Raw genomic sequence first — 12,849 nt, forward strand, 5'->3', positions numbered from 1 at the left:
CGGTGCCCTTGTCCCAGCCCCCGGGCAATGCCCAGCCTCTTGGCCCCCAAGAGGCCTCGCCAATGACAGCTCTCAGAGCTGTCCTATATAGCTCCGCCCACCAGGAAACCCCGCCCACCTGAGCCCCCTCGCCGAGCACTCACACTTCGCCCTCCGGGGCATACGTGGTGCCCGAGATGGTGAACTCGTGCAAACTGCAGGTACCCGCTTCGGCCTCGGCTACCACGAACATCTGGGGAGCGCAGGGGCGTGCTCAGGCAGGCCCCCCTCCCTGGGCAGCCAGTCTGACTAAAGCCTGACCCCAGGGTGGTGTCCTGTGGGTCTCCAGAGGAGCCACCGGCCTTCCCTCCCCCAGGGTCTTGGAGGTGAAGTGTAAGAGTACTGCATCCAGGCTGAGGCCGGGCCTCTCTGCCCTGCCCAGGTGTGTCCAGTTCGGGCTTGTCCTTTGCTCTAGACCCATGAGGGACTTATGGCAGATTCTTCAATGTTCTGGGGCAGCTGCCAGCTTGACAGGGCCCTGAGCTGGGACAGGAAGCCTGGGTCCTTGCCCATCTCACTATGTAACCCCTGGCGGAGCACCTAAGCCTCAGTTTCTCCACTGGTAACGGGGAGAAAGTGGGATCAGAGTGCAGCTGCCCCTCCTTGCCCTTCAAGGGAATGAGTTCCTGACCTCCAAGGGAGGAAACCTACATAGCATCCTGAGGCACAGACCCCTGTCCCCAGAGAGTGAGCTCCTGCCCACAGGGCCCAGCCCCTACCTGTGCCCCTGAGGGACAGGGGGCTCACCTCTCCCAGGGCAGCCCATGTCCTCATCTGTCAGCCAGCTCTGCCAGGGAGATAATTCTTGCTTCCTGGAAACTGCCTCACTGCACATTCCCAAGCCAATGGCCAGCCCAGCACCCAGCAGGTGCTCAATAAACATCCCTTCCATTGCACTTTCCTCCCTGCCCCTGGGGACAGCCCTCCAGCCAGCAGAGCCTCTGAGAAGTCAAGTTTCTTAGCCCATCATCCAGTATGTAAGGCCCCTATGACTTCCCTATACTGTGTTTTTCAAATCTTTATTTCAGAATCCCTAGTAGGACTGTTCAAATGAAGCCCTACTAGGGATTCTAGCAGGTCAGGGGCTGCAGGGCAGTAAAGCGTGCTGGTGCCCCCAACCCCATGGCAGCCCCTAATGGGCTTCTGTGGGGGACTAAGGTCTCAGATATAGAGCCTGGGTTTCCCAGGCCCAGTGGGCAGATTATGGGAGCAGGGGTGGGAGAGGAGTGACTGGGGCACCTAGGGAGTGGGAAATCCGAAAGCTTCACTGTCATGTCACCCACTCCTCTACCCCAGGGGCCTGCTGGAGTCTCAGCCAGACTCCCTGAAGCATGTGGGCAGCAGCCCAGGCTCTGGGATCAAGTGCCAGGGAATGAATAATTCCTGCCTGGGCCCTTCCCAGGTCACTGGAGCCGGCGTATCTGGTGATAGGCGTTGACCACAGAGAGTCACGGTGGTGAAGGATAGAACCTGGGTCCAGTCCCTGGTCCAGAAGATCCCACATGCCGCAGAGCAACCAAGCCTGTGTGCCACAACAACTGAGCCTGCACTCTAGAGCCTGCAAGCCACAATTACTGAGCCCTCGTGCCACAAATACTGAAGCCCATGCGCCTAGAGCCCATGCTCTGCAACAAGAGGAGCCGCCGAAATGAGAAGCCCACGCACCACAGCGAAGAGTGGCCCCTGCTCGCCACAATTAGAGAAAGCCCGCGCGCAGCAACGAAGACCCAACACAGCCAAAAATAAATAAATAAATAAATTTCTAAAAAAAAAGAAAAAAACGAACCTGGGTCCAGGCCCAGCTTGGATCAGATGCCCAGGCTGTACTTGACCCTCCCCTGTGTCCTTTATGGTTACCTGGCAGGGTTTGCACACGCAAACTTCAGATGGGGAAACTGAGGTTCACAGATGGGCAGTGGCCTGCCAGGACCCTACAGAGTGACACATGGGTCCTAATGATGCATGTCCAGCCAGGCTTTGCTGCTCTGCCCCATGAGAACCTGGATCTGCTCCCCACCATGGGGCAGCACGCAGGTTCTCTCCTCCACCCCTGGCCAGAAAGGAGTCAGGGAGTGGCCCAGAGAGGGAGCCTAGCCTGCCAAGCATCACACAGCAATACCCAAGCTGGCTGCAGCCACTCACCCGGCAGACCGACATCTGATTGGTGGTGAGTGTGCCCGTCTTATCAGAGCAGATGACCGAGGTGCAGCCCAGGGTCTCCACGGAGGGCAGACTCCGCACGATGGCGTTCTTGCGGGCCATGCGCCGTGTGCCCAGTGCCAGGCATGTAGTGATGACAGCCGGGAGGCCCTCAGGGATGGCGGCCACAGCCAGGGCCACGGCAATCTTGAAGTAGTAGACAGCACCTCGGAGCCAGGAGCCGCCGTGGGCCGGATCAGCAAAGTGACCAATGTTAATGACCCACACGGCCATGCAGATCACGGAGATGGCGCGGGACAGCTGCTGCCCAAACTCATCCAGCTTCTGCTGCAGGGGCGTCCGCTCTGGCGCCATGGCCGCCATCTGACTCCGGATCTTACCCAGCTCCGTGTGCAAGCCCGTGGCCACTGCCACACCCATCGCCTTGCCTGATGCAATGTTGGTGCCCTGGCCGAGGGAGCGATAAGGAAAGGGCTGGTTAGCACCCCAACTGGGGCGCAGAACCCCTGATCCCTTCAGGCTGGGGTTAGGGCTCTTATTCCCCTCCTTGGCTTTCTTTTTCTCCATACTTAGTGCTCCCAGAGGTATGCCACTATGTAGTCTCGAGTCATTACTGTCATCGCCGTGGTAGTGTCAGCTCTATGAAAGCAGGCACTTGGTTCAGTGCCACATCCCCAGTGCCTAGCATGGGGGGCCTGGCACAGAGGAAGCACCAGCTGATACGGACAGTATGACCAACCAGCACAGCACCAACCCATCAAAATTCAGCTCATAAGCGACCAATACAGCCACACAGGAGTGTGGCTAACCGTGATCTCAGGTAAGCAGTCGATAAATATTTACTGAAGAATCCAGAAAATTTGAGCTGAAGTCTATCCATTCCCAAGGCCCCAGTAAAATCCCCAAGCCCTGGTGCAAGTGCCGGCCAGCCTTGAGCCTCTGTGCCCTCTGCTGTAACATGGTCCAACAGGGGCCCGAGACACAGCTGCTCTGCGGAGGCTCATAACTCGGTCCCCTTCAGACAGGTGCACTATGCTGAGGCTGGAGGGAAGGTGGGTTCTGGTGGCCTCAGCGTCCCTTCTGCCCTGAGCCATGCAGCTCCTGCCCCCCCTTACAGGACCCTCCGCTAAGGAAATGACCTGCAGTTAGCCAGGGCACCCTCCTTAGAAAGTTTCTAGTGACAGCTTCTAACGCCTGAACATGCCCTTTGGTGTCCCCTCCCCACCCAAGGCAGCTTGTCCAAAGCTTCCAGGCACCTAGGCAGGGTGCTCTCCTCAAGAAGAGCTGCGGGTGTATATCACTTTCTCCATTTCTGTTCACTTCTGGGGAGACTTTAATAACTTAGTGCCCAGGGCCACTGCCAATTGGCCTGACCCCTCCTTGTGGCCTCCGTGGGCAGCCTGTGAGCATCACTGGTTAAGTCCCTCTAAGGCCACAGGGGCTGATCCCTCCCACCAGAGCTGAACCCATCACTCTCCCTGAGACGAGCTGGGTGGCTTGGAATCTTGCCTTGGGGATCAGTTTTCCTATCTGAGAAATGGACTGTTCCTGATATCCTCCACCATTTTGGCAATGCTTCTCCCTCTAGAGGATTCTGTTGAGGCAAGAGAGGCTCTGCCTCTCTCCAGTTTAAGGCAGGATAAGCCTAGCAGGTAGGAGGAAAAGCTCTAGAATCAGGAGTCTGGGTCCACATCCCAGCTCTGTCACTCGCTGGCTGTGTGACTTGGAGCAACTTACTTAACCTCTCTGTGCCTGCTTCCTTGCTGGAAAATGCAGACAAGAGTACTTATTTCAAAGGCACTGTGAGGATTAAATAAATTAATACAGGTAAAGGGCTTAGAACAGGGCCAAGCACACAGCCTTCAGTAAACACAGCTACTATTAGTACTATAAGTTTGTACATATTCTTAATAACTGAGGAGGTTCTTTCCCACAGGGCTTTAGCTGATTAATCTAAATGTTATTATCTTTATCATCATCGTCCAGGCAAAGGCCCCAGGCATCCCAAGCACTTACAGAAAACAGCATGTTCTTCTTGTCCTGGTTCACAGCTCTGGGGTCGGGGATGGCATCCGTGTGCTTGGTCACAGACACAGATTCACCTGGATGCGGAATCAGAAATGAGAAGCCCCACGTGAAGGCACCTCTGTGCCCTGGCCTAGCCGCCCCCGGTCCCGGCCTCCAGGCCTCACCGGTCAGGATGGATTGATCCACTCTCAGCGTGGTGGACTTGATCTCGATGAGACGGAGGTCGGCGGGCACTTTGTCTCCCACTGTGGAGGGAGAATGGCTTGGCTGAGGGTGGCTTTCGGTGCCACCTCCCGGGAAAGCCAGGAGGGCTCCCAGGAACCAAGGCTGGGGCTGGGAGGCAGAGGCCTGAGCTGTCCCCCGGCCTACAGTCCCCTTATCTGTCTGATGGGGTTTTGGCCGAAGAGCTTTAGAGGAATCCAACAACTACCCCCTCTGCATATATAATCAGAAAGAGAAGGATGGGCTCATCCGCGTCACATAATGAAAGGAGGAGACCCCCAACGCACCTGCCACTTCCACGATGTCTCCGGGGACGATGTCCCGGGCGCGGATCCGCTGCACGCCCTTGCGGTCCGAGCGGATCACCTTGCCCATCTCAGGCTCATACTCCTTCAGGGCCTCAATGGCACTCTCAGCATTGCGTTCCTGCAGAGGCAGGAAGGCTGTCTGTCCCTGCTGGCCCCAGCAGGCCACCCCCTTGGAGTGACACCCTTAGGGCCCGGGATGGATCTGGAAGCAGAGGACCTGCAGGATTCCAGGACCAAATGGAGGTCACACCTAGCAGCTGGGAGACCCCGGGGCCCAGCCCCACCACCGAGCCTCCCACCTGCCACACGCCCACGATCGCATTGGCCACAAGGATCAGCATGATGACCAGGGGCTCCACGAAGGCAGTTGTGGTCTCCTCATCCTCCTCGAACCAGGCCAGGACCTGCCGGGATCAAAGCTGGTGAGTTTAGGCTATGCCGTGGGCCAGGGTCTGCTTGCCATTCCCTTTGTGTGCTGGGTCTCTGTCTGCTCCCGTTTTGGGGGAAATACCCCTGGGGAGCCCCGGACCTAGAGAGGTCTGCTCTCAGAAGGCCTTGGCTTAGGAAGTCCAGCCCCTGCAGGTAGTGACCACCAGAGCCCACGTCCCACCCCACCCACTTTCAGGGACGTGGGGCCGCTGTGCGACGGCCAGCAGGAGGCGTCGCCATCTGCCTGGCGGTGGTTCTCGGAGCAGGTGTGGTGCCCAGACCAGGAGCAGCAGCAGCGTCACCTGGGAACTTGTTAGAAATGCAAATTCTTGGCGTCCATCCCAGACCTCCCGAGTCAGAAACTCTGGGGTGGGGCCCAGCAGTCTGTGTTTTAAGCAGCCCAGGTGATCCTGCTGCAGGCTCAAGTTCATGGTTCACGGACCAGAGGACCATGATTCCAGCCAGAGCCCAGGCCTGGAGGCGCGAGACCTGGTTCAAGTCCGTTCCCACCTCTTGGCCCAAGTGGGTACTTGTCATCCTCTCCAGGCCTCAGTGTGTTCACCTGTTCCGTGGAGAGGGTACCAGAACGCTTTTGGCTCAGCTGTTTTGGGCACCTGCCTGGACAGACTTTTCTTTTTTAAGAGTCCTCCGTTTCCAAGGAACAGTGAGTGGCCAGGAGGGTCAGACACAGCTGGCTGGGCCCCTCCTGGCTGGAGGGTCCCGGAGCAGGAGTCACATGCACCCTCAGGGCTCCATTCCCTGCACGACCGTTGAGTCTCTGCTGCTCAGCCACTGGTGTTCCCCTTCCCCACCGCTCCACTCTGGCCCCATGGCCCTGCAGGTCCAGAAGGAGTCTGGGCAGGGCGGATGGGGGACAGCAACGGGGAGCAGCCTCCACGAGGAGGCTGCAGGAGGTTAAGGCCCAAAGTCTGTCTGAGGAGTCTGGAAGTCACAGAATGTGACTCATAGCCGGGGTGATTTTGCCCCCCAGGGACATTTGGCAACATCTGTAGGCTTGATTGTTACAAGTGGGGAGTGCTACTGGCATCTGGTGGGCAGAGGCCAGGGATGCTGCTAAAAATTCTACAGTGCACAGGACAGCTCCCACCACAAAGAATGATCTGGTCCAAGAAGTCAGCAGGGCTGATGCTGAGAAACCCTGTGCTAAGGCAAGGAGGGGCGGGGTCAGGCCTGTGCTTTCGCAAGCTCACTCTGACAGCCAGGGGGCGGATGGGAGCAAGCTCGCTCTGACAGCCAGGGGACAGATGGGAGCCGGGAGTCCAGGGCGGGGGGCTGCGAGGGTTTGGGCAAGGGCAGGGGCCAGGCAGGGGCCCAGGGAGGCCCACAGCTGAGAAGACAGCCCTGTGGCCCAGAGCCTGAGCCTCTGAGCACTGCCCTGCCCTGGTCTCCCTCCCGGGTTGCCCGATGCCATGAAACGGGGGCCCTACTTACGAAGGAGACCAGGGCCGCCAGCAGCAGGATGCGCACCAGGAGGTCCTCAAACTGCTCCAGCACCAGCTCCCACAGGGACTTCCCTGGGGACGGGAGCACCGCATGAGGCCTGGGCCCCTGACCGACTGACCTGCTTGCATGCAGATCTGGGGCGGCCTCAGGACCACCTGGCCCACTCCCTCCCTACCATTTGAAGAGGGAGAGCCAGAGGCCCTGAGAGGCACAGATGGGCAATGCCGGGAGTGGGGGGAGGGTGGGATTGCTCAGCAAGGCCCCACCCAGCCGGGGGGTGGGGAGGACACAGCCTGACAGTGAATGGCCCACGATGTCGTCTGGTGACCTCATAGGCCGCCCTGGCCCAAGGCTCACCTTCCTCGGTCGGGAGCTCTGCAGGATCCAGGCAGCCACGGGAGCCATGGGGAGACAAGAAATGACTGGGTTATAGAGTGGAGTCTGAGCAGCCCCTCCCCATGTGCCCACCGGGACCTCCACGATGGGCAGGACACATCACCCCAGTTCTCTGACATCACAGAACGGATGGTTTGAGCCCAGATGCTTCCACCCCTCACCCTCACCTCACTCTGGTTGAGGAAGGTCTGGCGTGGCCTGGCTCACCCTGGGACAAGATGGGAGCCAGGAGTGGCCTTCTAGACCCTCCCCCATTGCACAGAGGGGTAACCGAGGCCTGGAGAAGAGACGGGACCCCTGAGGTCACACAGGGAGTTGGTAGTTCTCACAGCTCCCTGCACTGCTCTTTCTCAGATGCCCACCTGGTCCTGTTCAATGTCCCCCACCCACGGCAGGGTAGCCCCTCCCTCAAATTGAGAACATCGGCTCAGGCCACCTCTGACACACCTGCTTCTCCAGGACCACAAGGACAAGGCCCACAGCACCGCTGTCCCTCTGAGCCCCACCCCATCCCAGGCTCCCCCTGAGCACGACCCCAGCAGCCAGCATCCCGGGCACTGAGAAACCCGCCGCAGTTCAGTTCCTAGAGGTTGAGCCTCAGCTTGTCCCCTCCCAGGCCCTCCGCTCCAGGCAAGCTCAGTGAGGACCCAGCCGGCATGCCCAGGCCCAGACCATAGAACATTTTGAAGAACCATGTTTCCAAACACCACCAGGACCTGCTGTCACTTTACAGGCTCCACTTTTATCTCCTGTTTCCCGAAGTACCTATGTTACAGGTGGAGCTGGCTGCCCCAGTACCTGAAGTCTTGGACTCTTCCCAACAGCCTAAAGGGGAGGCAGGTGGGAATTCCGACCCCGTTTCGCAGGTGCAAGAGCTGAGGTCCAGAGTGGATTCGTGGCTTGAACAAGGTCACACAGCCAGCAAGGGTATCTGTGGGTCTGTGGAAAGGGGCCCTGGACAGGCTTCTCCCTCCTCCTGCCGAGCTCGGGACCTGCCCATGGCTGTCTGAGGCCCCTCCCAGATCAAGCCTAACTGAGCCTTGCCTCCTCCTGTCTACCTCCCCGGCCCCCACCCCGGGTCGCTCGGGAGCTTGTTAGCATGCAGAATCCGAGCCCCACCCCAGGCTGGCTCTCCCTCTCTCCTCCTCCCTGACATGGGTCCTTGCCTCTGTCCACCTGCTTTCAGCTCGAGCACCTGCCAGCATTTTTTCCCATGGGCACCTCTCCCCTGACCATCTGTTTCGAAGGTCTGGGGTCTGCACCTGGCAGCTGAACCATGGGGAGTAATAAGCAGCCCACTGGGCTGCAGGAATCCAGGAGGAACACATGTAACCTAAAAATACACTTTCTAGCATTTTCTCCAAAGTCCTATTTTAGGCAATGGCTGACATTTTCCGTGGAAAATGTAATCTCCAGTGTCCTGCGTTGAGATTAAAATCAAACAGACTTTTTCCTTCTGATCTATTTAGCTGAGGCGAACAGGAAAGGCGGGGGGAGGGCCAGGCCTGGTTTCTGGGCCAGTTCTCCAATGGAGCAGGGTCCTTTAGAGGTCTTCTCAGCCATGCCCCAGCCTCATGGCGCACACCAGCCTGCTTCTGCCATGCTCGACCCAGGAGCTTCCTCAACCCCTCACCTCGGCAGGTGTCTTCAGGGTTCCTGACCTAAGGGACAGCGTATCCGTAAGTCTCACCTGAATCCCTCCTGCTGTCTCCCTGACCCCTCCCTCTATCTGGCATGTAGCCCCTTGACCACCATATTCCTCAGGGCTTTTTTGCTGGGTAGGAGCGAGGCCTGGGGTTGGGAATCATGTTATGGGACACACATACCAGCTCTAGTCCCCCCTGCAAGCTGCCCTCTGCCTGCAGGTCTCACCAGTTCTCCTTTCTCTCCCCTTCCACCTGGATCTCCCCTTCTGCTGACCCACAGCTCGATCCAGGGTCCACTCTTGGTGGTGGTCATCGTGCTGTTCCCCAAATACTTCTCATTCTCCCCACCTTGTGGGCACACAGTAGGACTGCACGTCCCAGCTTCCTGTGTGAGTTGCAAAAAGAAGGATGTATATTCCGGCTGGAATGTTGAACTGCTGGAGAAGGGCCTTCCCACCCCAGTGGTCCCCCTGTCTCCCCCCAGCCAAGGTCACCTGAAAGAACGTAATATCCCATGTCCTGATTGTTGGGCTGGATGTCCTCATCCCATCAATCGGTTCATCCTTCTATTGTGGCCCTAGAGCCATCAGCCCAATCATCCCGGCCCAAAGGCTCTTCCTCACGAAACAGGTGGTGTTTTGGGGGTTACTAGGCCGTATCTGCTCAGGCCTGATCTGCTTCAAACTCCAATCCTGCCAAGACTCTGAACAACCCAGTTCTCCCCTCACATGAATTAGTTCCAGGGCCACGGTGGGGGATCCAGGGGCTAGGAGAGCACCTCCTCCCCTTCCCAGACATCCCTAGAAGATGCTGGTTCCCCCTTGCTATCTCCAGGCTGCATGTGGTGGGGCTGAGCCAGTTCCCCTTGAAATGATGGCACTGGGCCCTCAGCAGCACCAGATGCCCCATTTGTTAAGTGAGAATGCCCTGGCCCTGCCCACCTCTTGGTGCCATCTGCCAGGCTGCATGGGCCAAGTCAGTAACAGGAGGTGCTGCCCCTCCCAGACCCCAGCTGGGCCAGCCTGGGGGCATATGAGCCCCCACTATTCTTGTCTGGACCTCTCACATGGTGGCTTCTCCTGGCCGAACCGTGCTCTGGGTCACTGTTGCCAGACTGAACCAGCCCACGTCCACAGATGCCCGATGCGGAGCTGGCCCGGAACGGCCTGGGATGTGATTAGAGAAACTCTGCAGCTTAGAGCAGAGAGCCTGGTCCAGAGGGCTGGGGTTCAAATCCTATATCTTGGTAGTTCTGTGGCCACAGGCAAGTCACTTTAAACCTGGCTGTGCCTCAGTTTCCCCATCTGGAAAATGGGGGTAATAATAGTAACTACCTCATAAGGTTGCTGTGAAGATGAAATGATGTAATATGTATGAAGAACTTAGACTAATGCACAGCACATGGTGAATGCTCAGTAAACATCAGCCATAACAACAGTTAAGAGGATGGAAGCTCCAGTGTCCCTAGCACCTGGGACAGCGCCTGGCACACAGTAGGTGCTCAATAAAACTCTGTGAATGAATGAATGACCCTGCCCTGCTCACAGACCTTCAGTGGCTCTCCTGGACCTACAGGATAAAGACTAACCTTAACAGGGCTTTCAAGGTCTTCCTGGATTTGCCCCAACCCACCCTTTCAGAATCACTCTCATATCTTAGACGTCTGTCCCTCCCTCTGCCAGCCAAGTGAGATGCCTCAGGATTGCTACTACATCCCCTGGTTTTGCGAAAGCTTTCCCCCTCCACGATTTTGTTTCGCCATTTTTTCTGTGCAGGGTACCTCCCCATTTCCTCATCTGAACCTCCAGGAAGGCTTCTCAGAAAAGCTCTGCTCTCAAGGGTCATCAATGTTGCCTTCTGCTTCCCGCCCCGGAGCACCCCCAGGGCAGGCAGGGGCTGAGTCATCCCTGGGTCCACACAGAGCCTCACTGAATTGTTTATTCGGTTGCCCCATGGTTCAGCCCTGGACCCTGGGCCCACAGCCCAGAGCCCAGGAGAAGCGGGGTGCAGGGCCAGGGCTGCCCCCAGGCTCCACACACCACCTGCTCCCCTAATCCCCCCTCGACTCCTTCCTTCTCACAACACTGGAAACTGGTATTTCGGCTTCTAAGTGTTGGTTCCAGTTGGGAGAGGCGAGTGCTCACCAAGGTCTTCCTCAAAGGTAAATTTACAGAGCAATTAAATCCTCACTCACAAAGTCAGGGAGAGACCTTGGCTGGCAGACCCCACCCCGCCCACCTGGCCTGCCACCGCCTCCAGGCCCCACCCGGAGTGGATAGCCTCTGCCCTGCTGCAGCCTTACTGGCTGACCAGGCCCAGACGCGAAGTGTTTGCAGGGCATCCTCGGTGCTGTGGGCAGACCCAGCCCCGCCTCAGGGAGCTCCTGGTGCAAGGGCTTGGGGTTCTGCAGGGGCAGGGCTGGTGCTGTTCCTGAGAGGGGGCACTAAGGCTGCCCAACAAGGGTGTGAGAAATGGGGTGAAACCTGAAATACCCGCCTCAGATCCGAGTCAGTTCACATCTGCAAGGCCCTTGGGGGATCTCAGGGGCCTGTCTCTGCCCTACTGACAACACTGGGGCCAAGGAAGCGGGTACCTGGGCTGAGGGCAGGAGATAAGGTCAGAGTGGAGACCCCACCGGCAGGAATCTAAATCCAGACTATCCCTCCCACCTGGCACCCCTGGAGCTCTGGTACCCACTGTACAGATGGGCAGGCTGAGGTCCAGGAGGGCAGGCTCCAGCCCCTGTCACAGCTCCTCCCCCAGCTCCCCTAAACAGAGACACCGCCCCTCCCCCGCAGAGACTTCCTGGGACCTCGCCTGACTCCCACATCAGTGGGCTCTGGGGTGGGGGTGGCTTAGGTGTTGGCTCGCCCGCTTGGGGGGACACCCCCAACCCAGTCCTGCCTCCTGCCTAGGCTCACGTCCAGCGGGGGTGATAGGCAGCCCATCCACGGACATGAGGAGATCAGATGGCTCCTGATTATAGGAAAAAATGCCCAACATGACTGGCAAACAGAGAAATGCAAAGTAAGACTATGAGAGACCACTCTTCTATGAGATTGGCGTCCAATAACACACTGTGCTGGTGAGGTGGTAGGGAAATGGGCAGGTCAACTGGTGCAACTTTATGGAGAACAATTTAGCAACAGCAGTCAAAATTTAAAATACACATGCCCTTTGACCCAGCAATTCCCCCTCTAGGAATTTATCCTTTGGAGATATTCACAGTGTGTGAAATGACATGGGGACAAGGATGTGCCTTATAACGCATGTGTGATAACAGAGGCTTCGAACAACCCCAGAGCCCATCAAAAGCTCGGGTGAAGAAATGCTGGAACAGCCACATGATGAAACTCTGAGTGGCCACTAGGAAGCCCAAGGATGCTCCACGTGGAACCATCTGCAAGAGTGACTCTGTCACGTGGAAAGCAGGGGCAAAACAGCCCCCCAAATCCACTCCCTTTCATGTAAAAAAGATCATCGATCACAGACCCAGAGGTGTGTGTGCACAGAATATCTTGGGAAGGAGATACTGGGGTGGCTGGGAGTGGGTGACTGGGGACAGGGCTGGGGAGAATTTACTATATACTTTTTGTACCTTTTGAATGTGGTACTGTGTGCACATTTTTATTCAAAAAAATAAGTTGAAGGGATGTAGAAAGGCCCCCTCCAAGAAAGCTGAGTCCTGGGCACCTCTGGGGTCTGCAGAGAAAGGCGGCTCACAGGAGGCCAGGAGTCTCCCACTTACTGCCCTGTTGGGGCCTCAGAGGACATGGCTACTTGCTGGGGTTGGGACAGATGGGGGGGAGGGAGGTGAGACTCCCAGTACACTCACTGACTGAGGCCCCTCCCGCAGCTCTGAGGAGTGGGGAGGGAGGATCCCCAGCCCCTGCTTCCCCTCTTCCTGTGCTGGCAGAACTTGTGAACTTCAAGACTTAAGCAAATGACTTCCTTGTGGTTTCCAGCCTAACGACCTTGCAGGTGCATAGACTCCTGGGGTGGGGGAAGGACACTAGTCCCTGGGGTGTTCCTTCCACCTGCAGGTCCCGCCCCCTCCCCCCCACCCCCGTTTCTGGCCCAGAGCCAGGCCCAGCTCCTTCTGCCACAAGAAGGGATGGCTTGGTGTACGCAAACACTCACAAATGTCTGGCATGGGT

General features: G+C 57.7%; 1 protein-coding gene across 7 annotated transcripts in view; it reads right to left on the reverse strand.

Annotated features, from left to right (window-relative positions):
* Window positions 1–12,849, reverse strand: part of ATP2A3 (ATPase sarcoplasmic/endoplasmic reticulum Ca2+ transporting 3) — a 41,546-nt gene that overhangs the window by 17,050 nt on the left and 11,647 nt on the right. For 5 of the 7 annotated variants that reach the window (XM_059908028.1, XM_059908031.1, XM_059908029.1 and 2 more), the window contains exons 2-9: window positions 7,008–7,025; window positions 6,639–6,721; window positions 5,057–5,161; window positions 4,737–4,875; window positions 4,392–4,472; window positions 4,216–4,301; window positions 2,182–2,646; window positions 144–232 (exon numbers count right to left, since the gene is read on the reverse strand). In XM_059908028.1, coding sequence (XP_059764011.1) covers window positions 144–232; window positions 2,182–2,646; window positions 4,216–4,301; window positions 4,392–4,472; window positions 4,737–4,875; window positions 5,057–5,161; window positions 6,639–6,721; window positions 7,008–7,025 — 1,066 coding nt within the window. The remainder of the gene's footprint in view (window positions 1–143; window positions 233–2,181; window positions 2,647–4,215; window positions 4,302–4,391; window positions 4,473–4,736; window positions 4,876–5,056; window positions 5,162–6,638; window positions 6,722–7,007; window positions 7,026–12,849) is intronic. The other 2 variants (XM_059908034.1, XM_059908033.1) reach the window with 1 other exon arrangement.

Source organism: Balaenoptera ricei, chromosome 20 (assembly GCF_028023285.1).
Source record: "Balaenoptera ricei isolate mBalRic1 chromosome 20, mBalRic1.hap2, whole genome shotgun sequence".
Taxonomy (NCBI): Eukaryota; Metazoa; Chordata; class Mammalia; order Artiodactyla; family Balaenopteridae; genus Balaenoptera; species Balaenoptera ricei.